The 24326-nt window shown below is 46.0% G+C and overlaps 14 protein-coding genes across 14 annotated transcripts; 5 read left to right on the top strand and 9 right to left on the bottom strand.

The window, feature by feature from the left end:
• Positions 1–180: 180 nt before the first annotated feature.
• On the top strand, positions 181–1257 carry VTP01DRAFT_4623 (uncharacterized protein; the record flags this gene model as incomplete). Its single annotated transcript, XM_069383325.1, has 6 exons — positions 181–187; positions 251–321; positions 379–486; positions 548–696; positions 759–915; positions 979–1257. 6 exons carry the CDS (start codon positions 181–183, stop codon positions 1255–1257), a joined length of 771 nt encoding a protein of 256 aa, XP_069244037.1.
• A 183-nt stretch (positions 1258–1440) lies between these two features.
• VTP01DRAFT_4624 (uncharacterized protein) lies at positions 1441–2049 on the top strand (the record flags this gene model as incomplete). The annotated part of the gene is made up of 1 exon (XM_069383326.1): positions 1441–2049. One exon carries the CDS (start codon positions 1441–1443, stop codon positions 2047–2049), a length of 609 nt encoding a protein of 202 aa, XP_069244038.1.
• Positions 2050–2186: 137 nt separating this feature from the next.
• On the top strand, positions 2187–2889 carry VTP01DRAFT_4625 (uncharacterized protein; the record flags this gene model as incomplete). Its single annotated transcript, XM_069383327.1, has 4 exons — positions 2187–2216; positions 2298–2425; positions 2485–2657; positions 2720–2889. 4 exons carry the CDS (start codon positions 2187–2189, stop codon positions 2887–2889), a joined length of 501 nt encoding a protein of 166 aa, XP_069244039.1.
• A 184-nt stretch (positions 2890–3073) lies between these two features.
• Positions 3074–4615, top strand: VTP01DRAFT_4626 (uncharacterized protein; the record flags this gene model as incomplete). Its single annotated transcript, XM_069383328.1, has 3 exons — positions 3074–3286; positions 3347–4246; positions 4313–4615. The coding sequence occupies 3 exons, from the start codon at positions 3074–3076 to the stop codon at positions 4613–4615; spliced, it is 1416 nt and encodes a 471-aa protein (XP_069244040.1).
• Positions 4616–4865: 250 nt separating this feature from the next.
• VTP01DRAFT_4627 (uncharacterized protein) lies at positions 4866–8401 on the bottom strand (the record flags this gene model as incomplete). Its single annotated transcript, XM_069383329.1, has 6 exons — positions 4866–6442; positions 6508–6599; positions 6663–7460; positions 7522–7581; positions 7644–7735; positions 7799–8401. 6 exons carry the CDS (start codon positions 8399–8401, stop codon positions 4866–4868), a joined length of 3222 nt encoding a protein of 1073 aa, XP_069244041.1.
• Positions 8402–8935: 534 nt separating this feature from the next.
• Positions 8936–9953, bottom strand: VTP01DRAFT_4628 (uncharacterized protein; the record flags this gene model as incomplete). The annotated part of the gene is made up of 2 exons (XM_069383330.1): positions 8936–9789; positions 9863–9953. 2 exons carry the CDS (start codon positions 9951–9953, stop codon positions 8936–8938), a joined length of 945 nt encoding a protein of 314 aa, XP_069244042.1.
• An 850-nt stretch (positions 9954–10803) lies between these two features.
• Positions 10804–12211, top strand: VTP01DRAFT_4629 (uncharacterized protein; the record flags this gene model as incomplete). The annotated part of the gene is made up of 6 exons (XM_069383331.1): positions 10804–10919; positions 11001–11218; positions 11358–11594; positions 11659–11898; positions 11956–12074; positions 12149–12211. 6 exons carry the CDS (start codon positions 10804–10806, stop codon positions 12209–12211), a joined length of 993 nt encoding a protein of 330 aa, XP_069244043.1.
• Positions 12212–12263: 52 nt separating this feature from the next.
• Positions 12264–12647, bottom strand: VTP01DRAFT_4630 (uncharacterized protein; the record flags this gene model as incomplete). The annotated part of the gene is made up of 2 exons (XM_069383333.1): positions 12264–12447; positions 12505–12647. The coding sequence occupies 2 exons, from the start codon at positions 12645–12647 to the stop codon at positions 12264–12266; spliced, it is 327 nt and encodes a 108-aa protein (XP_069244044.1).
• A 93-nt stretch (positions 12648–12740) lies between these two features.
• On the bottom strand, positions 12741–13502 carry VTP01DRAFT_4631 (uncharacterized protein; the record flags this gene model as incomplete). The annotated part of the gene is made up of 4 exons (XM_069383334.1): positions 12741–12873; positions 12932–12990; positions 13055–13365; positions 13454–13502. 4 exons carry the CDS (start codon positions 13500–13502, stop codon positions 12741–12743), a joined length of 552 nt encoding a protein of 183 aa, XP_069244045.1.
• Positions 13503–15967: 2465 nt separating this feature from the next.
• On the bottom strand, positions 15968–16538 carry VTP01DRAFT_4632 (uncharacterized protein; the record flags this gene model as incomplete). The annotated part of the gene is made up of 3 exons (XM_069383335.1): positions 15968–16058; positions 16116–16255; positions 16359–16538. 3 exons carry the CDS (start codon positions 16536–16538, stop codon positions 15968–15970), a joined length of 411 nt encoding a protein of 136 aa, XP_069244046.1.
• Positions 16539–16679: 141 nt separating this feature from the next.
• Positions 16680–17491, bottom strand: VTP01DRAFT_4633 (uncharacterized protein; the record flags this gene model as incomplete). The annotated part of the gene is made up of 5 exons (XM_069383336.1): positions 16680–16733; positions 16800–16824; positions 16919–17112; positions 17174–17313; positions 17389–17491. 5 exons carry the CDS (start codon positions 17489–17491, stop codon positions 16680–16682), a joined length of 516 nt encoding a protein of 171 aa, XP_069244047.1.
• A 276-nt stretch (positions 17492–17767) lies between these two features.
• VTP01DRAFT_4634 (uncharacterized protein) lies at positions 17768–18071 on the bottom strand (the record flags this gene model as incomplete). Its single annotated transcript, XM_069383337.1, has 2 exons — positions 17768–17815; positions 17877–18071. 2 exons carry the CDS (start codon positions 18069–18071, stop codon positions 17768–17770), a joined length of 243 nt encoding a protein of 80 aa, XP_069244048.1.
• A 704-nt stretch (positions 18072–18775) lies between these two features.
• Positions 18776–20351, bottom strand: VTP01DRAFT_4635 (uncharacterized protein; the record flags this gene model as incomplete). The annotated part of the gene is made up of 2 exons (XM_069383338.1): positions 18776–19379; positions 19441–20351. The coding sequence occupies 2 exons, from the start codon at positions 20349–20351 to the stop codon at positions 18776–18778; spliced, it is 1515 nt and encodes a 504-aa protein (XP_069244049.1).
• Positions 20352–21218: 867 nt separating this feature from the next.
• Positions 21219–22093, bottom strand: VTP01DRAFT_4636 (uncharacterized protein; the record flags this gene model as incomplete). Its single annotated transcript, XM_069383339.1, has 4 exons — positions 21219–21411; positions 21472–21624; positions 21683–21729; positions 21797–22093. The coding sequence occupies 4 exons, from the start codon at positions 22091–22093 to the stop codon at positions 21219–21221; spliced, it is 690 nt and encodes a 229-aa protein (XP_069244050.1).
• Positions 22094–24326: the final 2233 nt, after the last annotated feature.

Below are 24326 nucleotides of genomic sequence, written 5' to 3' on the forward strand. Positions count from 1 at the left end.
TGAGCACCAGACAGTCAGGCTTTTAAAGATATGCTTGAGCAATAATAACAGATGTTACAAACAATGGCCGATGATGCTCAAATTTTTGGATTTATCAAAGCGACGACGCGCGAACTTGAAATCAAACTTCCGCGCGCAGCCAACGCGTCTCGCATCCTTTCCCTAATTTGCTAAAATAACATGAATAGTAAGTCGTGAGACGATCTGGAGAGCCAATCGTCAATTATTCACGATCAATGTCCACGCATAGATTACCTCGGAGGAGACACCGGTGCAGGCTTCATGGACACATCCTTTTCTAGCACCTCGGCAGGTCCAAGAGTATGACTTTGAACGACGAACAGCGTGTTTGCGCAGCACTAATCCTCGTGAAAACAGAGACCTATGGGTGAACAAACCTTGCGAGCCGTTACGTTGAAACAGCTTGCCAACGTTAATATACCACAAGACAATGTTTTCCGAATTGACAATGTAGATCTGACTCAGGTACGGCACGCGTGTAAAGGTGAACAGCACCAGGTTTCGAAACATTGAGTATATATTCCAGTGCACCTTTGTCGCTGTTATTCGAAACATTCAAGAACACTCGACAAACGTTGTATATATGATGGAAGATGGCACAGGTGTCGCCGAAGTACGGAAATGGATCGACCAAAATGAAGGAAACGAAGAAATACAAAGGCGCCGTGAACTCACGTATGGATTGTTTGATTGCTCTCCTCGGTATCAACTATATATTTACATGTTTATTACAATAGAGAGGATTCATATGTTCGCGTATTTGGACGGTTGAACAGTTTCAACGGCAAAGTAACCGTTGTGGCACACAAAATTCGACCTGTCACGAATTTCAACGAGATCAGCTATCATTTCCTCGAAGCTATCATGACTCACCTTGCATTCACAAAGAAACCAGTATGTTACAACAAATTCTACGCTACTTGCAGCTGTAGTATGATGCTCACAAACTTGATGTAGTCTTCTGCCGACGGAGACGTAGTAATGACTGACAGCAGCAACTTTACCGCCCAAAGCGCCAGTGCTTCATTTGGAGGTGGAAGTCTCCACAAACGTGTCATGGATGTTATCATGCAATACCACGAATACGAGGACGGCGCAAGCATTGATCAAATTGTCCACCAGCTTCAAGATGTTCCGCAGGACAAGGTTAGGGATACGATCGAATATCTCATCAATGAAGGACACTGCTACAATACAACCGACGATAACCACGTAAAATCAACGGAAGCTCTCTGAACTAAATAAATGAATAAAATGAGTTTGCTAGCCACAGAAGACCATTTATCTATGCTATATAAACCTCATCATCAATGGTCAAATCAGGGCTCTGAGTTTTTGGGCCAGTCTGTCTGACCATGCAAAAACGGAATCCGTCCTTTGCTTGTTTTAGCCCAGCTCTTTTGTCTTCTCTCATTCTGGATGAGCTCATGGTGTCCAGTAAACTTTGTTCCAAGTACCTCAAGGCATCTTTCTACAGCGAATCCTGAAACCGAGAAGAAGGAGGAGAAATCGAGCGGTGATCAAGTTGCCGAACTATACAGAGCGATTATTGGCGATGAGGGACAAAAGGAGAAGGAGAAGGAGAAGGACGAAGAGAATAGCATGGTAAAGTGTGAAAGTTGCAACATGCTCATCCGGCGTGGCTCCATGACTCGTCACATACGAGGCACTGCGCATATGGTCAGTGCAGATATACTGAAAGCACCCGACTTTTTGGTGTTGAACGAGACGAACGTCGGATTCAAGATGCTCCGGTCACAAGGATGGGAGTACGAGCAAGGTCTCGGTGCGGCGGGTCAAGGACGACGACATCCAATAGCTACAGCGCTCAAACCAAACCGGCTTGGCATTGGACATCCCGAATCGAGTCGAAAACGAGTAACGCATACCTGGCAGCAGGTCGAAAGCCAGCATCAAAAGAAACAACGCGGCGAAGTGCTTCCAAAACCAAGCGGCAAACAGATTGCGCGTGCCGCTCGAAAGGAGTCCAAGAAACGGGTTGCGATGCTCAACTATATGAACTCATAGTAGAAATATCAACCATTGTACATATAATGTAAATGCTTGAAAATAACAGACAAAGTGAGACTTCTTTTGCTCAGAAAAGCGAATTGGACGCTCGCTTTTTTTCTTTTTGCTTTCCTTATCCTATTACTTTTGATACAATGAGCTCGCAGCACTTGATACCGCCAGTGGTAGGAATAATGCGTAGTAAACATGATGCCAACGGTGATGCTAAGCGAAAACGGGGCTTTGCTTGCCATGCCAACTGTTAGAATTTCGGCATGATTGAGGAGGATCTATACCGATCAGGACAACCCAACGAACTCAACTTCCCGTTTCTCGAGAAGCTCGGATTGAAAACCATTGCGTGGCTAGCACCTGAGGAACCTAATCAGCGATTGTAAGTGCAGCAAAACTTGAGAGAGAGACCGGGGGCTGACTATCCATCCTCCGTGGCAGCCTCGACTTTATAGACGACCAAGAAATACAGCTCCATCACTTGGGCGTCGTCTCGTCCGTCAACGCGCTGGATCCAATCACGGAAGAAGCTGTGCTGGAAGCACTGGAACTTATATTAAATCCAAGCAATTATCCGATGATGATCATGTGTAATCTTGGAAGGCATCGAACTGGTAAAGCGCAGCATAAATTTGTTTGTTGTTTGTGGGTCGCAACTCACGCGCGCAAACGTTAGGCACCATTGTCGGATGTTTACGGAAGCTGCAGCGCTGGAATCTCACGTCAATATTTGAAGAGTACCGTCGCTACGCTGGACCCAAAGTGCGTCTACTCAACGAGCAGTTTATTGAACTTTTTGATACCGATCTCGTACGCGTGCCGCAGAACAAACCCAGCTGGTTGTAGTACATCCCATTCCATTTCACATATATATTCATAGCATCATCATCATCCAAGCAGAACAATAAAGCACCGAGTGTGATTTATGCAGTAATGTGCGCGCACATCCGGACACGGAGCATTGTTCTTCCGCAGCAGCAGTAGCTGTCAATTTTAGGGCTCAGCGCGGGAAGGACAACGTTAAGCGATCATGTTGAAGCATTTCGGTCGTCGAGGACTGTCGACATTGTCGGCAAGCAGCCCGTTTCGACTGGCAGTTGTCGGCAGTGGTCCTGCTGGATTCTACACCGCCCACCGGTTGCTGAAGGATGTCACTAATACCAGAATCGATATGTATGAGAGTTTGCCGGTTCCTCACGGACTTGTTCGGTACGGCGTAGCTCCCGATCACCCCGAAGTCAAGGTCAGTTTATTTGCTGCTGTTGCTGCGAGCGAGAAACGGACGAACTGACTTGCGGAATAGAATGTCATGAGCACATTTGATCGCGTGGCAGAAGACGAACGGTTCCGTTTTCTCGGCAACGTTACCGTCGGCTCAAAAAAGGGAGTTACGGTGGACGAACTCAAAGAGAACTACGACGCTATCCTGTTCACGTATGGAGCAAGCCAAGACCGGCACCTGAATGTATCGGGTGAAGATTTATATGGCGTAGAGTCAGCGCGAGCGTTTGTGGGTTGGTATAATGGTTTACCCCAATTCGAATCATTGAAGCTGCCGCTGGAAGATACGGACACAGTTGTCGTCATTGGCCAGGGCAACGTCGCTCTGGATGTCGCCCGTATCTTGCTCAGCCCCATTGATGTCTTGAGAAAGACCGATATCACAGAGTACGCATTGGAAGCATTGTCCAAAAGCCGAGTCCGGAACGTACACGTTGTTGGCCGAAGAGGACCACTGCAGGCATCTTTCACTGCAAAGGAACTGCGTGAGCAAATGAACCTGCCCGGTGTAACGTTCAAGGCCGACCTTGAATGGATAAAGTCAGAGATCGCTGCCCACCAGGCCGCAGTGAGCAAAAACCGGCCACTTAAACGACTGATGAGTATCCTTGAAAAGGGATCACCAACAACTCACGCTGAGAGATCCTGGTCGCTCGAATTTTTACGCAGCCCGTCCAGGATCCTCGCAGACGACGAAACTCAGTCTCGAGTGAAAGCTATCGAGTATGAGGTGAATCGACTAGAAGGTCCGTGGGATCAATGCAAAGCTGTGGGAACAGGACAGCACGTCGTTCAGGAGTGTGGTATTGTCCTGCGCAGTATCGGATACAAGAGCGTACCGATGGAGGGTGTTCCTTTCGATGAACGACGAGGTCGTGTACCCAACAAATACGGAAAAGTTCAGACTGCAGACGGTCAGGAAGTGAGTGTCGCTCACGTGCAACTTCATGTTTCAATGCATCTAATTTAACTACCACCCACCTTTTAGGTATCGGGAATGTACGTAGCAGGATGGCTAAAGAACGGTCCCACTGGAGTTATCGTTTCGACCATGTCTGATGCTTACGAAACCGCAGCGACCATCGTAAACGATCTAGAGAACACAGTGCCGGCTGGCAAAAAGGGAGCGGATGGTATTCTTGAATTGCTCCATTCGCGTGGAATACAACCAGTAAGCTACACCGACTGGAAGAAGATTGAGGCTGCAGAGTTTGCGGCAGGCCAGAAACTAGGCAAGCCTCGGGAGAAATATAGTAAAATAGAAGATATGCTTGCTATCCTTCGTTCATAGAATGACGCTTTTGTACAATAGTAGAAAATATATGTATGGCAATGCATTTACGTAAGGGCATAAGTACCCACGCAGATATTTGCAGCAACAGCAGGTTTGCTATATATCTTCAATGTTCTTCACCTTTTGTTTCTTTGTGAGATGACAAGATAAAAGATGAGGAAAATCAACAAGAATGATCTAGTTTTACCGATGCTTTTCGTTTTTCTTTTTGCTATACATATCTACCATATCATTGTTTTAAAATAAATTATGCCTCCATGCATATCCATCCACAGACAGTGCTGTCGTCCTTGACAAGCTGCCAAGTATCCCAGTAATGCAAGTCTAACTTCAATGCGGCTACTCGAACCGTTTCATTTCTACTCATGGTCTTGATACGAATGTATCCTTCGTCGTTGCTGTCATCATCCTCATCCGTACCTTCAGTCTTCAAAAGATCACTATCTGTGAATGAAACTTGCTTAGCGCGCTCCTCGGCTGAGCGCTGCATGGGTGGGACGTAGCTAGACCTTCGCCGACTTTGTATCTCACGTTCGTGTGTATGCACGACTTTAAGGAACGAATCCAAGTCGTGGACAGGGCGACCATTCACCTCGACGATCCATACACCGGGTCGCAGCACATTGGAAGCCGGCGAGCCATACAAGGTGCAAGAGACATAGACACCTTCGGGTACATTTCGTACTTGCTCCAAAACGGCCTTGTAAGGCCGCTGGATCAATGCACCTTGCCAGCCGATAACACGCGTTGTTTCGTAATCGCTAAAGTGGCTGAGAGGCACAGTTGCTTGCACCTCTTTGCCGTTGCGCAAAACGATCATGTCTACACTGTCGCTTTCTTTAATAGGTGTCAAATCAGACATCCGAGTGATGAGCTGGCCGTTCATGCTAAGCACGACATCGCCGACTTTGAGAACTTTGGCAGACGGACTGCGCTCGTCGAGAATATTTAGAACATAAAGCAATGTATGCCGAGTGCTTCCACTCTTTTCGATACGTTGGACCCATTCGTCCGAAAGACCAAGTGTGCGCGCAGCTGCAATGCGCATTGTCCAAAATTCAACGTCGAGTGCCTTAAAGGTTGCTCTTTCGCCCTTGATAAACTTTTCTACGACCGGCTGCACCAGCGAGGCCGGCAGACCGGACATGAACGAGATGTCCTTGCCTTTTTCATTCTGCGAGGAATAGCTGACCCACAGCGCTTGCACTTTGCCCTCTTCTGTCGTCAACAAACCGCCAATCGAGTTGCTGCCGTCGTCGACCTTGATACCCTCCACGTTCATGGCACGCCAGCGTGGCGGTGAGCACTCACGCGTGCCAACGTTCGAGACATTGCCAACGGATGTTTTCTTTGTCGTTATAGAGTGATCGTTGCCGATGCCTGTAAAGTGCACTTCGTCGCCCTGGTTCAGCTCCTTGTCGCTAAACTCGATCGCCTTGACAGGCGTGTCTCCAATCAAGGATGGATCGTAGGTGAGAATCACATAGTTGTAGAATGGATGGAGGAACAGTAGTTTGCCAGGAATGATAATGCTGTTGGCGAAGGTGATCAGAATATCGCCGAGACTGATCGGGATTGTGTCGCGGTCGCAGACAATAAGCGGTGGATTTGTCGACACAACGTATCCAGTGCCGTAGAACTGCGTTGCTTTCATTCCGTCCACGAGATACGGTAGGTAAAAATCCACCGCAACAAACGACGGCATTAATTTTTCTGCTAGCGCCATGGAAGAGTCAAGTGGTGGAAGCGAAGCAGTAGCTGGTTTGTACGGCGGCGTGGGCGGTGGAGGGGGCATTTCGGTGTAATCCCACAAACCGGTTTGGTCTATTCCAAATAGTTGTTAATTGATATGCTAATTGGGAAATTCAAAGTAAATATATCGTTGTTACCGTTTCTGACCGCCAGGCGGAATTTGTGCCAATGCCGATCGACGTGCATAATCATGACCTTGTCTTTGTATGCCTTGTGTAACGAGTAAAATCTGTTTTGTACACTGGTTAGAGGACACTCGCTATATTGATACCAAGGAAATCAAATCATTTACCTGAGCGGAACCCGTGCATTGTCTGGCAATGTATGCATTGCTTCGATGAATTCATCCAAATTCCTGGTTGGGATATTGTTGACGCTAACAATAATGCTCTTCCGCCAAGCACTCGCGCTCGCAAGCATGTGTCCCGACGTAGCCACGTACACACCTTCCACGGGCTGCGAGTATGATTTTGCCAACTGGTAAGATAGATCATGCACGATACCGCCACCGATTTCAACGAATCGGTCGGGTGTGATGCTATGCAAGTCTTGCACTGTCAATGTGACATCAAAGATCTTCTTGCCTCGCGATATAGTCAGCGTGATCTGCTCGCCGACATTGTCGTCGATGATGCCAAATAAAGCAATGAAGTGAGGCACGAGTTGGCCGTTGCAGCCAATAACGATATCACCAGGCACCAAAATGTTATCCGCCGGGCCCTTGGGCAACAATGAGCGGACAACCAGCATGCCGGTTTCCATGGGGAATTTTGCTCGAACTTTCTCTTCAATGTGTGCCTTGAGGCCAAGGCGGCGCACTTCATTGTACGGCAAGTACTCAAACTCGGTCTGCAGCGTGCCTCGAGGCACCTGCTTGCCTTGTTGGACGTAGCCTAGCGCTCGCTTGACTCTGTCCAGTGGCAGGTAGTAACTGGAAGACGCACGGCTAGCGCCACCAGCGTTCAGGGCAACTGCGTGGCCATCGATATCCAGCACAGGGCTTCCAGAGGACCCGCCGCTGGTACCGGATGCGGCTTGGAGATAAAATGTATTGAAGTCGTTGTATTCACCGACACCGTACTCGGGTGCTCTAAAGTCACAACCATTGTTTGAGTTATATCAGATACTATTGGAGCACGGATAAATTTCACCTTCGATCCAAACGCGCTAGCGTACCCGCTAAAATGCTGAGCTTTTCGCCGGCATCGTTGCTACACACATCGGAGTATCAGTAAACATCAATCCGGTAATTTACAATAGATGTCTAAGTTACCCGACTACACGGATATCAAGACCAACTTTGGCCCGCTCTGGACTGAGCTCAATCTCTTCTAGCTCCATAAACTTGACCTTGGAAGGATCGAACTATGCGCTTCATGTGTCAATTCTAAAGTGCGTCTCCGATCTGCCCAAAAAAAGATAACAGACCTTCATAAATCCAAAGTCGTGGACGGGATCCCGGTACACGGGTTTGAGATCCACTTCCTCGTAGTTTGTCAAGATGGCCTGCGCGACGATGGGCGCAGGAGAGACGACGTGGCGGTTTGTCAAGATAATTCCACGTTGAGCGTCGACGATAAACCCTGTTGCAGTGTAACCACCTGACGTTTCGGTATCGAAACTACGAACATGACTCGCTTTGATCGATACGATCGCTTTGATAGCTCGTTCCAAGGTTGGCTCCCACGACCGGGCTTTGTAAGGGACACCAGCGTGCACTGCAGATTCAGTCGTGTTGAATCCTTCTGCAGAATCCAGGTGGCCCGGGAAACTGCCGCCTCCAATGATATAATCCATGGGCAGGCGTGGCGGCATCACGGTCCATCCGTATGAGGCGAGTGATTTGGAGCGTCCGCGGAACGTTTTGCTGTCTGCAATCGGTTGCTGTTCATATCGAGTCGCTGCGGATGATGCAAAATCAGCGTGCGATCGTAATTTTGAGTGGATGTCATCTCCGGCGTTCGGTGCAGGGGAACCGATCGTTGCCGGCGGCGGCGGTGTTGCTACAAGTGGATGTTGAGGATCATCCATGATAATAACAAGAAGACGAAAATAAAGAAGAGATATAACCCTTGCAACCAAGGAAATGCCATCAATGCGAAAGTTTGAAGCACGCCAGAGCGACGTCATGCTTTGAGCTCCGACAGCTCCCATACGACCCTAAATTGCTTACACTACGCACCCACGCAAAACGAATCTCACTCTGAACATGGTCTATTGAAAAAGGAGATCGGCACAAAGCAGCGTGACAGTGGCGTCGTTGCGGGATCACCGGAGTTTCGGCTGCAGATGGCGGTGTATCTAACAATGCATAGCAACAAATGCTGCTACACCTCTCGCTAAAAAGGGCATGGTCGATGCAATGCATAAGAAACATTGAACCAATTATACATATACAACATTTTAAACTATTACTCCTCATTTCCGAAAGGAGGGAAAGTACAAAACAAAGAAAAAGAAGGATACAAATGCGGACGGACAACAACGAAATCATGAAAAGAAAAAAGGAGGTGATAGTGGTGGTGGGGTACATGTGTTGCGATGACTATCAAATGCGAAAGAAAATTAATGGATATGTGTGGTGGTAGTAGTATGAGTTTGCTTATCGGGGCGTCCAACACGGTGAACACGTAAATGTCTTCTCATGTTGCTTTGGACACTAAACTTGCGGCCGCAGTCAGGTTCAGGACAGGCGAAGGGCTTTTCACCCGTGTGGGAGTAGATGTGGATACGTAAAGATGAAGGACGAGAGAATGCCTTCATGCAATACTGACATACGTAGCGATCGTTGCCGTTGCTGTTACTGGTGGTAGCGCCAGTAGCCTTTTTACCGTTGTTGCTGTTATCCTGCAGCACTAGTTCGTTTCCTTGCTGTGTCAGGGGCGGACTGTGAGAAACAGCACGGGACTTTTGGGGCATATGACCATTCAACATTAGATCGACGGTGTTTGCTGAGGCTGCACGTCTGTGATGCGAATGGCGAGATGGTTGTGGCACAAGAGGATAGTGCTGGTGGCGGTGGGCTGCCAAATGTGCCACAAACGGCTGAGACAGCTCTGATCGAGATCGGACATGGTGCGAGGCTGCTGCGTTTCTACCGCTCCTCCTCGTCGTCGTCCTGTCATCCGCAGCAGCAAAAAAGTGTAAAGGAGGAGGGAGCGACGAGCCTGCCAAAGGAGGAAACAAGGCCGGAGCAGCAGCAGCAGGCGGTGGTTGTTGCTGCTGTGCAGGTCCCTGCAATGACAGATTCTGCAGTTCTACAGGCAGACTGCTGACACTGTGAGAGCTTCTGTGGTGACCGGCAGTGCGACGAGGCCTAGTAGAGGAAGAGGCACTCAGCGCCGACATGCCGTGTGGTTGTGTTCCATTTGGAGCAACATGGCCATGGTACGAGGACGGCCCATTGCAATGAGCGAACACTTTTTGAAACAGCAGCAGTGCTTGTGAGTAAAGCAAGTCCCTGTACAGCGAGGAGGGGTAGAGAATACTCACGTTCTTGGTCTTTTGGTGCAAAGTAGTCTGCGGGAAGTAGAGAATCTATGGACGGAAGTTGTTCTGTATCGTTCGATTTTGCCAGGACCATGAAGTAAAGAAGTCAGAGAAGAAAAGCAAGTTTTAGTGTGCTTCGGACTTGCCACACATTTGTTTTCTTCTCGGTCGGTCCAGAGGATCGGCATCGGCTTTAGCGGATCGACAAGGCCGAATTCCGGTTTCGTCATTGATGCTCCGAAAATGGAAATGGTCTTAAAAACTGTATCGACTTCTTAAACATAGCAGTACCGGGTCTGCGGTTTTCACATTGTAATTAGTATCATAACTTGGATACATACATTACGACAGTATTTATGGTTCAATCGAAAAGAGTTTCCGTGATGTAACAACTAAGGATACTGCAACTCCTTTTCCTATAATTTTTTCTCGGTGAATAGGATAACAACCACCACGTATTGATATTCGCTTCTCAAAAAAGTCAATTTCATAGAGGTCTTGTTGAATTAAGATACTGTGTAATGTTATGGCCCACTACTAAGATGTTATCTTGAGTTTGTTTCTTTCTGCTGCTTCTGTTGATGTTGCTTATATTCTTTAAGATGTCGTTCTTCTCTCTTTTACAGTACATGTGTTCTGCGGCGTTTTTTCAGAAATACATCCGACATGTGTAATTGCTTGTCACCTTGAAAGATTCTATCTTCGAGCGCTTACGTCAGTAGATTGCAGGGGAGGAATAAGGGTAGGATGACGAGATTAGTAATCTTTTTGGCGTCTTGTTTCTTTGTGCAACTTGTACTGCCAAAGGCGCAATTGCATATTGGTCATCTACAGCAAGTATTGTCGTTTTTCTGTGCAACCGTAACGCTGTAATGAAGCATAACAATATAAAAAGGAGCAATGATCCATCTAGAGCGACGACAAGTAATCATTTCTTCCTCCAAATGGTCGCCGTTATCCTTAATGACAAGCCTGCCCCCGGTTTCCAATACGGTTACGAGCTAAGCAAAGATGGCGAGAACAGGTACCTGGCAACAATGAGACTCTCGTTAAAATCCAGGCAGCTGCTCTGAACCATCGGTAAGCAAATTAGATCTAACTCAACAAAAGCTCTGTAGTGACGTCCATACCGTAACAACAGTGACCTGTGGATTTTGAAGGGCCAGTACCCTGGTATCCAGTCAGGTGACCCTGTATGCTCTGACAGCGTCGGCATTATTGTTAAGAACGGAGATAGCCAGTCCTCGACGCCTTTCAAGGTCGGCCAGCGCGTGCTTATCAACCCTGGATATGGATGGGATTCAGACGAGCGAGGTCCTGAAAAATCCTTTGATATCCTTGGTCTCAAACCGTATCTGGGTAGGTTGCACCCTGAAATGCAATGGCACAAAGAAGATGAAAACAATGGATTATAAATCAACGAATTAGGAACTTTGGCGGACCAATCTGTCGTTACTACTTGAAGAGCTAGTGGCGTGTCCGGAGCATTTGACCGCAGCTGAAGCGGCTGCACTCCCGCTCGCTGGCCTTACCGCCTACCGTGCTCTGTTTACCAAGGCAAAAGTGACGCGCGGCGAGCATGTCTTGATCACTGGCATCGGCGGCGGTGTTGCTTTGTTTGCCTTGCAGTTTGCTGTAGCCGCTGGAGCTCACGTGTATGTCACCTCTGGAAGTCAAGATAAGATCGAAGATGCAAAGAAGCTCGGTGCTGTTGGAGGTGTAAATTACAAAGATGGTAAGGTTTCCTTTTTCCTTTACGATTTTAGAAAACACAGAAGAAAAGTCTAACCATTTTCCAGACAACTGCATTGAAGGACTGAAAAAGTTTCTAGACGGTATCCTGCTCTCGGCTATTATCGACGGAGCAGGCGGGCCTTTGTATAGCAAGTACCCTCGCGTTCTGAAACCCGGTGCTATCATTGCGACCTACGGTCATACTGCTACTGGACTGGTTGGCGCCCAGGCAGGTATCAACCTTCCAAAAGACTATGTGATCGAAAACATCGATGTCGTTGGTTCCACCATGGGGTCCCGTCGTGGTAAGTTTCGTTTAAAAATGTAGAAGAGTCTATGCATCGCATCAGTTGGGATGACAGCCTACGTTATTATGTGCAGAGTTCCGCGAGATGATCAAGAACATAAAATCAAGCCTATTGTTTCCCAAATCTTCCGCGGACCTCTGCTTGAGAGCGCATACAAGGCTGTATGTCATGAAGTAAGCTTTATACTCTTGCAAATGATATTTCCTATTTTCGGTTCTTATTTACATAACGTTCTACCAATAGATAGCACAAACAGTTCGGAAAGCTGGTCATCGAGATTGATCCTAGCGACGAGCCGCAGCTCAAATAAGATATTTTCTGGACCAAAAACCTGCTGGCTTAACTTTGCTCTTGGCTACCAATCAGAACTGCTCAATAGGTTTGAGCTCAGGAGAATAAGACAGAAGATAGGCATACCGGTAACCACGGGACGTGATGTACTTATCTATATCGCTAGACGTATGGATGGGAGCGTTATCCATTACGAGATAGTGGCCCTTCATGTGTGGATACTGGTCCATATCATTCACTGTGGCCTTCATGAACCTTAGGTAATGACCTGTTACTGTCCCTGTGCTCATAAGCTCAGCACAGCCTCCTCACTTCTCGTTCTTGGCTAGCGGCTGCGGCAGTCTCAGGCTGCATTTAATTAGACCAGAGGCAGAGACCGCGCCCAAAATGGTGGTTACCTGCGCGCGTTTTGGGCATAATGACCACTGCAGGCGAACCTTTTTCGACCAGGCCATGGTCCGCTTCATATTAAGATGGAAGGCATACTCATCAAGAAAGACACAGTTTTCCTAAAGTCCACGTCAGTAGCCTCCCATCTGCGGACCCAGTCAAGACGTTCTTGGATCTTGGCCTCGCTGTTCCCGTTCACAGGTTGGAACTGAGCTTTTTTTAAGTATCAATTTACACTGCATCCTCACGAATTCATAAAGTGCTCTTCGAGTCCTTAAGTCCTTCAAATTTCTGATGCATCCGCTCCATTAGCTGTTCCAGCACAACTGAAGGATTCTCATCAACATACTTTAAGATGATCTTCTTATGCTCCTCAGTGACAATATGCGGTCGGCCATCCTTTCTACGCTTTTTAAAGATGCTGTCAGGGTCCTTTTTCATATTGTGTAGCCCATCTCTGCGCCATACGAACATGAATTCCCAACTGCTTCGCAGCAGCTGATGCGCTCAGAACCTTCTCAAACATCCTATCCTGGTAAGAGTAGAGTGTATACCCTCGCTTGACAGTAGCTTCTCTCATGTCAACGTCTGCATCCTTCGGTTTATCAATCTGTATAGCGACAGCCTCATGGTCGCTCGCACGAGGCATATTGCACAAATATTGCATGTGCGGGCTCATTGTTTCAAGAGCGTACGTGTTCTCGTCCACAAGGTAGTCCATGGGTTTAGGTCTGCCATATTCAACGACGTGGTCTTGCCCATCTTCATAGAACGATTGATTATCTATTTTGAAATGTGTGGTGTGGTATTTTGAGTGTATAAAAGGAAAATAGTAGGAAGAAGGGAAACAAAAGCTGAAACGCTTACGTACTTTTTATACTCCTCGAGATGCCAAGCGAGAATGTGACATCAATTTTCATTACGGGGCGAAATTACTTTCTGGAAAGAATGTACTGTATATACGCGCATACTTTATTTTGAGGAAAGATTTGCGGTACCAAAGATGTTAATTAACGACAAGTACAACTAAGTTTGGTCACTGCAAAAATGAAAATGGATAGTTAGTATTAGATATTTGAATAGTTGTGTCCTTTAAGTACGTACCATCGTGAGCAAACCCATGTTGCAGTTGTCGCAGTCAGCATCTCGGCAGCACAAATGTTTGCTCTCCGTCAGTCATGCTGATTAAAATTCGATATGACTGTAATGTACTCACCAGCTGAGCTGTATATGTCAGCGGTTTTTGATACCGCGAGATAGGACAAAGCAAAGTAGCAAATTTGAGAAGACGGGAAAAAAAGGAGCCCGAGAGGAGAGCGAAGAGCAAGACGAGAGAAGGAAACAGAATCAAGAGCGGCCAAGGGAGGCGGACGGGAGAGACAAGAGGAGGCAGATGCGAACGAAGGAATGAAACCTAACTGGCTTGCGGCTTCAATGGTCTTGTATTTTGTACTGAGCTATACAAACCAGATAATCTCAGAACCAAGATAGTTCAACTCGTATTATAGGTACTTACGGGTCACTCATCAAGAAAACACATCCACCAAAAGTAGCAAGAAAGTTGAAGAGGAAGAGAATACGAGAAAAATCCTGCTCTTCCGTATTTAAAGCGTGCTTAACAGTCATCTTTGTCCTTTTCGATTTCCATTCGATCCCATTTGCCAGCACTGTTTCCAAAAAAAGAGATCGAGCAATGTTCTAGGCTCTGTCACGCCACGTTTGAGATGATGTCTCCTGAAAAAAGTCACTTCCTTCGTAGAAAACAAACCAGTTTGCCGTCTAGTAACTTTGAAGTCTATTCAATATCTTGGAGAAGACCACTTGAAGAATGGTTAAGAATTCAAAAGGAAGCTCTCCATCGCTCCTGGAACCTGCTGTAGATATACTGAAAAGCATCGCTCCGCAGATTGACGACGTATCTCAATAATAAAAATACCATAAACTTATTGTGATATTCATTGATCTTCAGTTACACGTCTGAAAGTCCATGGATTAAAGTCCTTCAGAGACTTCTAAACAGATTCTGTACCTGACTCAAAACAAGTACGGATTGTCATGGGGGCACCAGCCATGCAGTTTACAGTCAAAAGATTGGATTCTGCTCGCCTTACGACAAGCAAAGATAAGGAAGTTTACTTGATTGCTTGCTACAACCTTTGGATCGTACTGTGTTTCCGAAACAAAGATTGATTTCTCCGCTGTATTGGATGCGCGGCCATATAGATCCAGTATCATAAAAAGCGTTCGAAGTTCGTGTGGTTGAGTGAGAAAGACTAAAACATCATCGGCGTAGGCCATTGGTTTTACTACAGGTGCCGACTGGTGTTGGCGCGTGTTCGGTCGATTGAGAGGAAAGATGTGCTGGAACTGAAAGCTTAAGATACGCGGGAATGCTTGAATAATTTGAAGCAACGGTTCTAAACAAAGATTGAACAGTATCGGCGATAAAGGGTCGCTTTGTCGTAGTCCTCGTACTTGTATGCAGGGCGCTGACAGATGTCCATTGATATTAACGTGGAGTTGGGTTTGAAAGAAAAGACCCAGAATGGATTGAATCAAGGAGTCGGGAAAACCGAACCGCCGTAAACAAGCTTGAAGATACTGAGGGTGTATGCGGTCGTATGCCTTTTCTTGATCCAGCAACAAGGCAATTTGAGGGAGGTTGTATCTCTGTGCCATATTCATCAATCAATATCTACTTGATGTCCAAAAAATACTACTTTTGTCTGGTCGCCGAATTTTAAGTGGAAAACCTGTCTCCCATTGGCACATTGCCCAACATTCTCCCTTTCTCTTTCCCTCGTCTTTTTCTCTCTTTTTCCCCCATTTGCCTGAATTGAAACCTTTCATACTCAAACACTGCTGTTTGTGTTGTATCGCACATTTTCAGGATCAATGCGACATATGTGCAGATACGATATCCCATGCAAATGCGACAAACAGATAATATGATGACTGTACCTCTAATACGAGATACCTATTCGAAAGTATATATACATCACACTTATACTCAAAATGAAAGAAAGACATTAAACAAAGAAAAGAAATTATCGAACATGGCTTTCTTCTACTGCTGGTTATTTCTCTGTTTAAGGTAGTTGCGAAGCTGCGAAAGGCTTTGACTCTTCGTGCAACGTATTCTCCATTATCCAAAAGCTCAACCGCTCCTTGTTCAGTCAAGTTTTTTTCCTTTGCAAGCCGTTGAATTTCGGTAATAATATGTTTTTGCAGACTGTAGAACTTCGCTTCTGCGTTGTCTTTGGCTAGCCAAGCGCTTTTGTATTTCCTGTCTAACTCGTTCACACACAGACCTCCACCATGACCACGTATATACCACTCCTCATATAGACTTTTTACAGATGTATGCGCTCTAAAGAGGCGGTATTTAGGTATTTCCTATGTATCCTTGTTCGATCCGGGTTCTTCTGCTGGTACGGGACCAGGCGCAATAGAAGGTAGTTCGGTGTGCTCTGGAACTAGATATCATAAAACGTTAGCTACAATGCTTTTCGATCGTTGGTAATCTGATGTACCTTTGATATTTTGCTTCTTCGACTTTATTTCTCCGTAAGATGAGCCAGTTTGTCATCAATATTTTTAAACGCTGCAATAAGAGCCGGCGAGAGCGCTCCAACGTCTGCAATGTAGGATCTTCTCGTTCCAGAATCCTCATCTATGAATGATAGTGGGAATAAGTAAGTAAACGATTCTCATGCTAAGGACAGAGTATTATGCATATTACTTTGGCGATTTACAGTAAGGTATATTCTTCATACTCGGGTGAATTCCAGATGGTTCATGGAAAATTCCAAATGGTTCATGGAAAATACGAAGCATTGGATATGCTTGCTTAAAGAAAGGCATTCCTTGAAGTAGAATTTTTCGTAACCAGACGAGGAGAGCTGCAAAGGATGATGAAGCCATTGATGGAAAGAGTGTGTTGCTACCGTATTCATTCAGATGCGGGAATATCTGCTCAATTAAGCTTTGCGGAACTTCTAGATGATTTCTTCGATGATAGTATGATCCGAGCTCTTTAGAATATCATGCTGATGCAAGCATAACATCTGGAGGAACATTTGTTGCATAACATTTGATCATGTTATCGCCATATATTCATCCACCCAGTCGTACAATACCCGTGGTTCACTCTAGACATAAGCAAAATATATACAACGGGCAAGTTTCATCAAAGTTTTACTTCATCAAAGACATACCCTTGGCTTGCAAGATCTCGAGCACCTTTTCCACGAAATGCATGCGTTTTCTTCTTTGTAGATATACCGGACGCTTTGAACGCTTTTGCAATGCGATCGTACTGTACACTGTATCTTACATTCCTTTTTTTGGATCGTTGGAGTAGACTAGTAACGTGCCATGCCATTTAGCTTCAACAAGTGGTGAAAGTAGATCTGGAAATTTCTCCTTCATGACATGGAAACGGAAATAAAGATGTAGGGCTAATGCAAATACTGGACATTCCAATACGTTTTTGTGTGGAAGTATGCCCACATATTCCGTTCTGTTATTCTTCACAGACAAATTTAGATATCTTCGTTTTGTATTTCTTTGCCTCGAATCACAACCTTACCGCGTTTGTTTTCCCTTGTTTGAGTACATTGGATTGTTCATAGCACTGCAGATCTGACAAACGGATTTTGCTCAAATTATCGCCTCTCATCAAGAAAGCTGCGCTTAATACATGTATAAGTCTGTCCCGAATCGATTTTCCTAGGACATTGATAGTTAGTTCATAAAAGTTATTAACGCCAAACTATTTTATGATTGAAGGAGAAGAAAAAATACCTCGACAATCGTTCTTTCTTGTAACCCAATCTAAAGCCACTATGCTTTGAGCATGTGTCGGCCCCTCTGCAATGGTATTCATTCCTGGATCTTGCTTTTCCATATGCTTTTTTGCAAGACTCTTTTGGAATTCCACTTTGAAAAACATGCTAACTTCTTCTGATCTCGGTGACGGATAATTATTTCGTTCTTCGATGCTTCTGCCAGCATTTTATGAACTCCATAGATCAACCAAAGCTTTCACATGTTGTTCATATATATCGTATCCTGGTTTGAAATCAACATCCACGCCAGCGGCCCGAGCTTGTCTTGCTTTCTTTATTGACGATGGGTCTAGCTTTTCTCTTTGACCCAAGTAATCAGTGAAGTATTCCAATACTCATCCAGGAGTGACGTTATCATCTCCATATGTTTCTCGACACCAGGTCTATTTCGCGAGATTAGGTGGAAAAGGTACCATGGTAAGTTAAAAGGCAAATACCACATACGATGTACTCTTTTTGCGGTCCTCCATACGTTCTAGACGTCCTTTGCTTCTTAGTAGCAACCCGTTGCTTATCCAAACGCTTCGCATGTTTGATGCGCCTCTGTTCTTCAGCTTTAATAGATATAGATCGACTACGTCGACAAGCAACGACAGGTTGAGCAATGGCAGGTTGAGTGGCGCGAATGGTACTATGCATTTCGGTAACGGTGAGTTTTTCCCGAGCTTCGAGCAATCGCCAGATCAGTTCGCTCTTGCTGTCCTGAAAACCAGCGAATTTGTGCTTCTTTGCACATTGCAAGCAGTTGAGAGGCCGACCGTTTCTGAAGATCCGAATAAGAATAAGAAGCAAACATTGGATTGTTGTATATGGTAGTAAGAGAGAAAAAAAAAAGAAAAGGAAGCCAAAGAAAAGGAAAGACTGGTTTGGGGATTAGGGTATGAACCGAGACACTGTTTTATCGAGTCCTTCAACAAACCCACCACTGAGTGGGACCTGAGTGGAGGAGAAAGAGTGCACGAGGTAGCAGCGTGACTAACTGAAGATGATGAACGACCAGCCAAATTGCGTGAACGAGTTCATGCGGCAACCGAAGTTACTTTACCTACAACGTGCACACAAATCAATCATGATCTCGTTACCCGCTACTTTCCTTTTATAGAACGTACCGCCCAAACTTTTTCAAAATTGTACACCGCAAACTTGCGCAAGAACATTTTTCATTGAGGAGAACGCAATGAAAATAATTTGCTCAAAGGAAAGTGGGTATAGCTGATTAAGGAGAATATTGCGGAGAGGGGAAGGAAAGGTATGGGAAAGAGAGTAAATAAGGATCGAGGTAATGGCTTTTCTGGTGATTCCAGAAACAAAATAACCGGGTGAAGGGATATACACTTGTAATATTATATCTTTGGAACTAGGCGGTAGACTGTGACATCCGATTCCTTGCTGTAGCCACCAAATACAACCTCTCCAGGTCTACTGTATGCGTATCGGCCGAGCCAGCCTACTCCGTCCAATCCGCCGCGATCCTTCTCTACGAGACCAGTTGCCTTCTCCCAGTCGACTGGATGTGGTTGGTCCTTGTTATTCTTTTCCAACGCAGTAATGTGGAAATGCAGCGACGCACGCTCGAAAAAGTCATTTTCATCCGCCTCTTGCAAACCGCGACGCTTGTAGCCTAGGTAAATGACTGTCTTGCCGACGGTGCTGAGATGCACGAGCGTCTTGATCAGCGCAGGAAAGAGTTTTGGCTGGTAAAGCACGTCCGAAGCCAAAATAATATCGGCCTTTCCTTTAGCCAACACCCTGTTGGCATCGCTCTGGTTGCCCCACGAGAGAGCAGACACTCCAATTCGATGGTCGGGTTTATAGTTGAAATTCGTTCTCATGTTGTACTTTAAGAGTCCCAATGCTTCGGGCAAATCCGTCATGGTAATCTTTGCTTTGTGATTCGGGTTCAAATACTTCAAGACGACACCGAGCAGCAGGCCCACACACCCGGTCCTGTTACCCAAATCTAAATTACTCATGAATCTTTCTGTAACTGCTCTTCAGCGGTACTTACCCAGCGCTGAGATCAATGAGATGTCTATTGTCCAAGCATTCGACGTTGCCAGCGATCTTCTTTGCAAGCATTTCCGAGAGGACCAGAGCCGAGTCCCACATCTTGCCCGGAGTCCCGTCATTCCATCCTTCCTTGACGAGCAAATACTTGTTAAATAATGGCAATGATAATTGTTGCTGTTGCTGCCGCTGCTGCGACGAGATCAATTGTCCCAACGAGTAGACACGATGCATATCTCTACATCTCGTGTCCATATCCCATCCTCCGAGCGTACTTGACGCTTGATTCGTGATCTCCAACGGACCGATAGTCAACGGTATCGCATTGCAAGTCTGGATGCTGCTAAAGGTCGGGATGATACGAAGAAAATATTTTGTTTTTGTCAGATGCTGTCTGTTGCCGGATACTTTTATTTCCAGGCCACCGATACCGGAATTGTGAAAACCAGGTGCCTCAGGCGCGTTTTCAACGTGATCCCAAGCACTCAATTGGAGAGGTCGAACTTGGATCTGATAATCTTCAGCCAAGTGTAGCAATCCTTCTCCTTGGCGCTGTCCGTGCAATTCGCATGCGAGTTCCATTACGCATGATTTCGCGGTTTCGCCCTTGAGCGATAGACCCAGTTCGCTAACTATCTCCAGATCGATGCGGTACCACGTATCCAAAATCAGTTCTGGCGCGAATGGCCGTGACAGGATCATGCGATAAAGTGCCGAGTGACGGTGTAGACGCTGATAGAACCCATTCGCTTCCGTTGCCGTCTTGTCCTCTTGCATGACAAACTTGAACGTGCCCCGGCGTCTGCATGCATGCCGATTGCTGCTCCCATCGTTCGTGGGGATCTTTGGAAAGAACACCTTGGCTGGCTCCACTGCTGCTGGTGCCACAGCCGTGTACATTTTCAACGGCATCGCTTTTGAACCGACAGTCAGAATGGCGAACACCGACGACGTGTTAAGAGAGAGAGACTGACTGAAATACACTTACTATGCGACTCTGTACTGTCTGAATATTCTCAATATATTCTGCGAGGTCTTTGAGAGGAGAAAACCAGAAACAGGCCCTACGAAAGAGTAAGAGAGAGAAGCTTCTTTCTGGTGGTTCGGAAGATTTTCCTTTGCCTCTTTAATTGCAATCTTTGGCTCAGTCACGCATTTCATTGTTCTCACCCGACACCCGCGTCACTTTGTTGATATTCATTCATCGTAAAAAAGTAACTGCATAAACCTCAATTAACCGGCTCTACTCTGCCCCGATCATATGCCATCCCTCTAATTTTTACGACCCCTGTAAGGATCAAATCGGCTGTATTTGTTGTTATGTTACCACTTAATCTTCCGAAGCATCTTCCATTGTTATATGTACTGTAGGTTTTGGCTTGGGAGCTCAATACTACAAAGAAAACAGTTCCTGAAAATATGGTCTATTTTTTGTTATATGTTATCGTCAATTCCCCATTATGTTGCTTAACTTGCAAGAACCTCTTTGTGTACAATCGATTCACGATGAAGATTGAAATAAAAGACATTTGGTGGGTTATAGTATGTAACAGCTTCTGGAATGTCACCCACGTACAATGCTCCAGCTTGGCCCAGGTTGTGGATATTTTTCTTTCAACTAGGTGGCGATCATTTATTTCATACTGTGCAATCTTCCATAGAGATCGATAGCGATGCTCGGTTATCCTTTGATTCCAAATTCATTACGGACTTATTGCACAGAGCGAGTATACAGGCATAGAGAACGGAAAGGGTGGGGGTAGTATCGGTTCTTGTTATTTACGCATCCACAATGGTACCAGGTGCTTTGGCATCCTTTCTCAAGTCCAACATGAGCTGCTTCATTCTGCTTACGTCGCGAACATGGTGGCCGGATTTTGCGTTCGAGACATCGAATTCTCGTACGACTCGTTCCCAGATGTTTGCAGAAGAGGCTTCCTCCCTTTCCTTAAAGTACTGCTCTTCACGTTCTCTGCAATCGCATATCAGTACTCTACGTAATATAAACAAACGATGGTTGTTTTCTCCTCACCGGTTCTCTTCAATAGCTCGCTGTTTCTTTTCATTGTAGTCCTCGTAAAACTTGTCAATCTCCTCGCGGGCACGTTGAATTCTCTCTTGCTTCTTTGCTTCTGCCTCCTGGTCCCGCTGAGCAATTAATTCTTGCTGCTTTTGACGCCATTGTCTAGAACGACCCTATATTTAGGATATCATGTAAACAATAAATAAAGGAAATTGCGTACCTAACAACCTCTGGTTCTTCTTCAGGCAGCATCGCCTTGTGGAAAGCCTGGTTATCAAAACATTGTTATGTTTAGCATTATCACCAATCGAACGAATATTATGTTTATACTTGCATGTGACGTCTCTAGTTCCTCAGCCTTTGGGTATTCCTGCTCAAAAGCAGAGTAGTCACCAACAGCGGCGGCGGCGGCTGCAGGTTGAGGTTCTTGCTGACTAGGTGAGAAAGGTGCAGGCGTGGTTGCAGATGGCGGTGAGCTCATCAAATCGGCCACGGGCGCTGCTGAACTTGCTGTAGCGCCGACGTCTCCCGAAGAGAACAGGTCAGCATCGTCACCCAAAACTGCACGCTCGCGTGCAAGAAAGTCTGCGGTAGGATCGCTGGAGGAATTAAAGTCGCCAAAATCGCTCATGGTTGGGTCGTTTCTGCAAAGCCAAGTAAAGGTCGGCGGCGCGCCCTTTCAAAGGATGGTCGTCAGTCATTTCGGAGTACGTTCGCATTTTCTGGGATCAGCACTGCCAAGTCGTCATGCAAGCTTTCTGTATCTACGCGTTTCTCGAAACAGTCTACTCACCACTGAGCAATTCCTTGCTCGTCACTGAGATGCAGCTTACAACGAAGCATCACTGATCCTCGTCTTGAGTGTCTCTGTGCACGAAAACTGTCGCACGCTCTGACTATGCTCTTAACAGCGGAACATAATTGCTAAGCGGGATTGAGTTCCAGGAGGTAACGAAAAGATGACCTCGTAAAGCGATATACTTACTTACTGGCATCCTTGGAAGTGTGGATAGGCGCATTGTTCATATCCAAATAATGAACGGCTTTCACGTGCGGGTATCAGTCGATTTCATCGAGAGCAGCCTTTAAGGAGCTGAGGTCTCCGCCAGTTACCATACCAGTCGTCGTTCTTTGGTGCTATGGCGTTCGAAAGCAGACATATTTCAGCCTTTTCATGTTTCAATAGCCTGGTCACATTGTAACATCGCAGATTATTCAATCCACTGTGTTACGGAGTTTACTTATTTCTCCATGTTTCAAAGCGTATATTGTTGGCAACTGACTGATGAGATGATTATGAAAGACTTTGCAAGTAACTATTCAATGCGGATTATACTGGAATACGACGCCTGCCTCCGATCTGGAGAGCAAGTTGATTCTGAAGGATGAATGCTTCCAAGAACATTGTAATATCTGCCGCTTTAGAGGAACCAAGAAGCGGTTGTCTCTATCATGTGGGCTGCTCTGAGCACACACACGACAAGCTGTCTGATACCATATACATGTCAACGGAAGCTACCCAGCCTATTTTGTTTGAAATGCAACACTAGGTGAATCCAGCATTTATGGCGCGCGCGATACGGTATTGCCTATCAGTTTATGACGATATCAAAGTGCTTCCTATCCTCATCGACTTTGCTATCACCGGCTTTGCGCGCCTAATTTAACGGCTCCCACGACTTTCTGGGAGCAGCGATTCTTTGTGTACGACATATGAGTTATACAATGTGATAAGCTCCGTCACAGGACAGGGCCGACTCGATCTGCGATCGCCTGGATCGGCAGCCTATGGAGCCCGTCGTGGCTTTGGCCTATTTTTCAGCCAACCCAAAGCAATATCTCCCTGCCCTTGACGAATGTGAGGACCCAACCCTTCAATCTACGTCCAGAGGCATCCTCTATCTGTATATACCGTACAGGAAATAGTGTAAGGAAGCCAAGCTGAAATAACCAAGTTGTTGGAGAACACTTTTCTTGCAAACTGGCAAGAGTAACCCCAAGATGTGCTAGTGGGCGTCGTACAACAGCTGGTAAACGAACAAACTCTATCTTGAGCAATGGGACGCTCCAGAGACTTAATTTACGTCTATGTTGCTTGGGTTCTGGTGGCCTACAGAAGTCATTGCGTGTGAAATTCTGCCCAAATTGCAAAAAGTTTTACCACAGAGACGATGCAGCCGCCCAAAATACTGCGACTATTGCATACTCCACTGTAACGAGCAAGATGTGCCCCATTGCTTTGTTCTACCTCCAATAACACCGGAAACAGCAGCAACCAGAAAGCGAAAACCCGCTGCAAAGCAAGGAGCTCCATCGAAGAAATGTCGCATGAATCAAGAATTTTTAACCCCGGCGATGCCCCCGTGGGTACGACTTTATGTCTGGTAAGTTCAAAAATCAGGACGACACGGCGTGCTTCAGTCCCTCTGGTCTTTCTGGAGCTGCGTATACACGCAGCTAACTAGATAGGTCCATTTCGCACATTTTTTCGCACTAGAAATGTCGGGCCTAGAAGTGACAGGTCCTGCATCCGTCCTGATGTTGCTCTGTTTTTACAGCTACAACATATTTCGAGGACCTAGATATCCGGCCAACGAATTACCTCCTTGATCAACCCTCCCTGTTCACTCGGTGAATATTCTGGACAGGTCAAATGGCCCCAACATTCGGTTCCGCACAAGGCAAGAACAATTCCACCACCGGTCCCAAGTTCATGCTTTCAATATCACTATCATTGAAGAAACATGGCAGCTGAAAACCTTTTTTGACGCTTAATGGACTCTCAGCATTAGCTATGTTCGGAACCACAATGCGATTTCATAGTGAAGCCAATAAACCGTGGTGGAATGGATCTTGAATTTCTT

Source organism: Rhizomucor pusillus (assembly GCF_041956525.1).
Source record: "Rhizomucor pusillus strain CBS 183.67 unplaced genomic scaffold VTP01scaffold_2, whole genome shotgun sequence".
NCBI classification, from domain to species: Eukaryota; Fungi; Mucoromycota; class Mucoromycetes; order Mucorales; family Lichtheimiaceae; genus Rhizomucor; species Rhizomucor pusillus.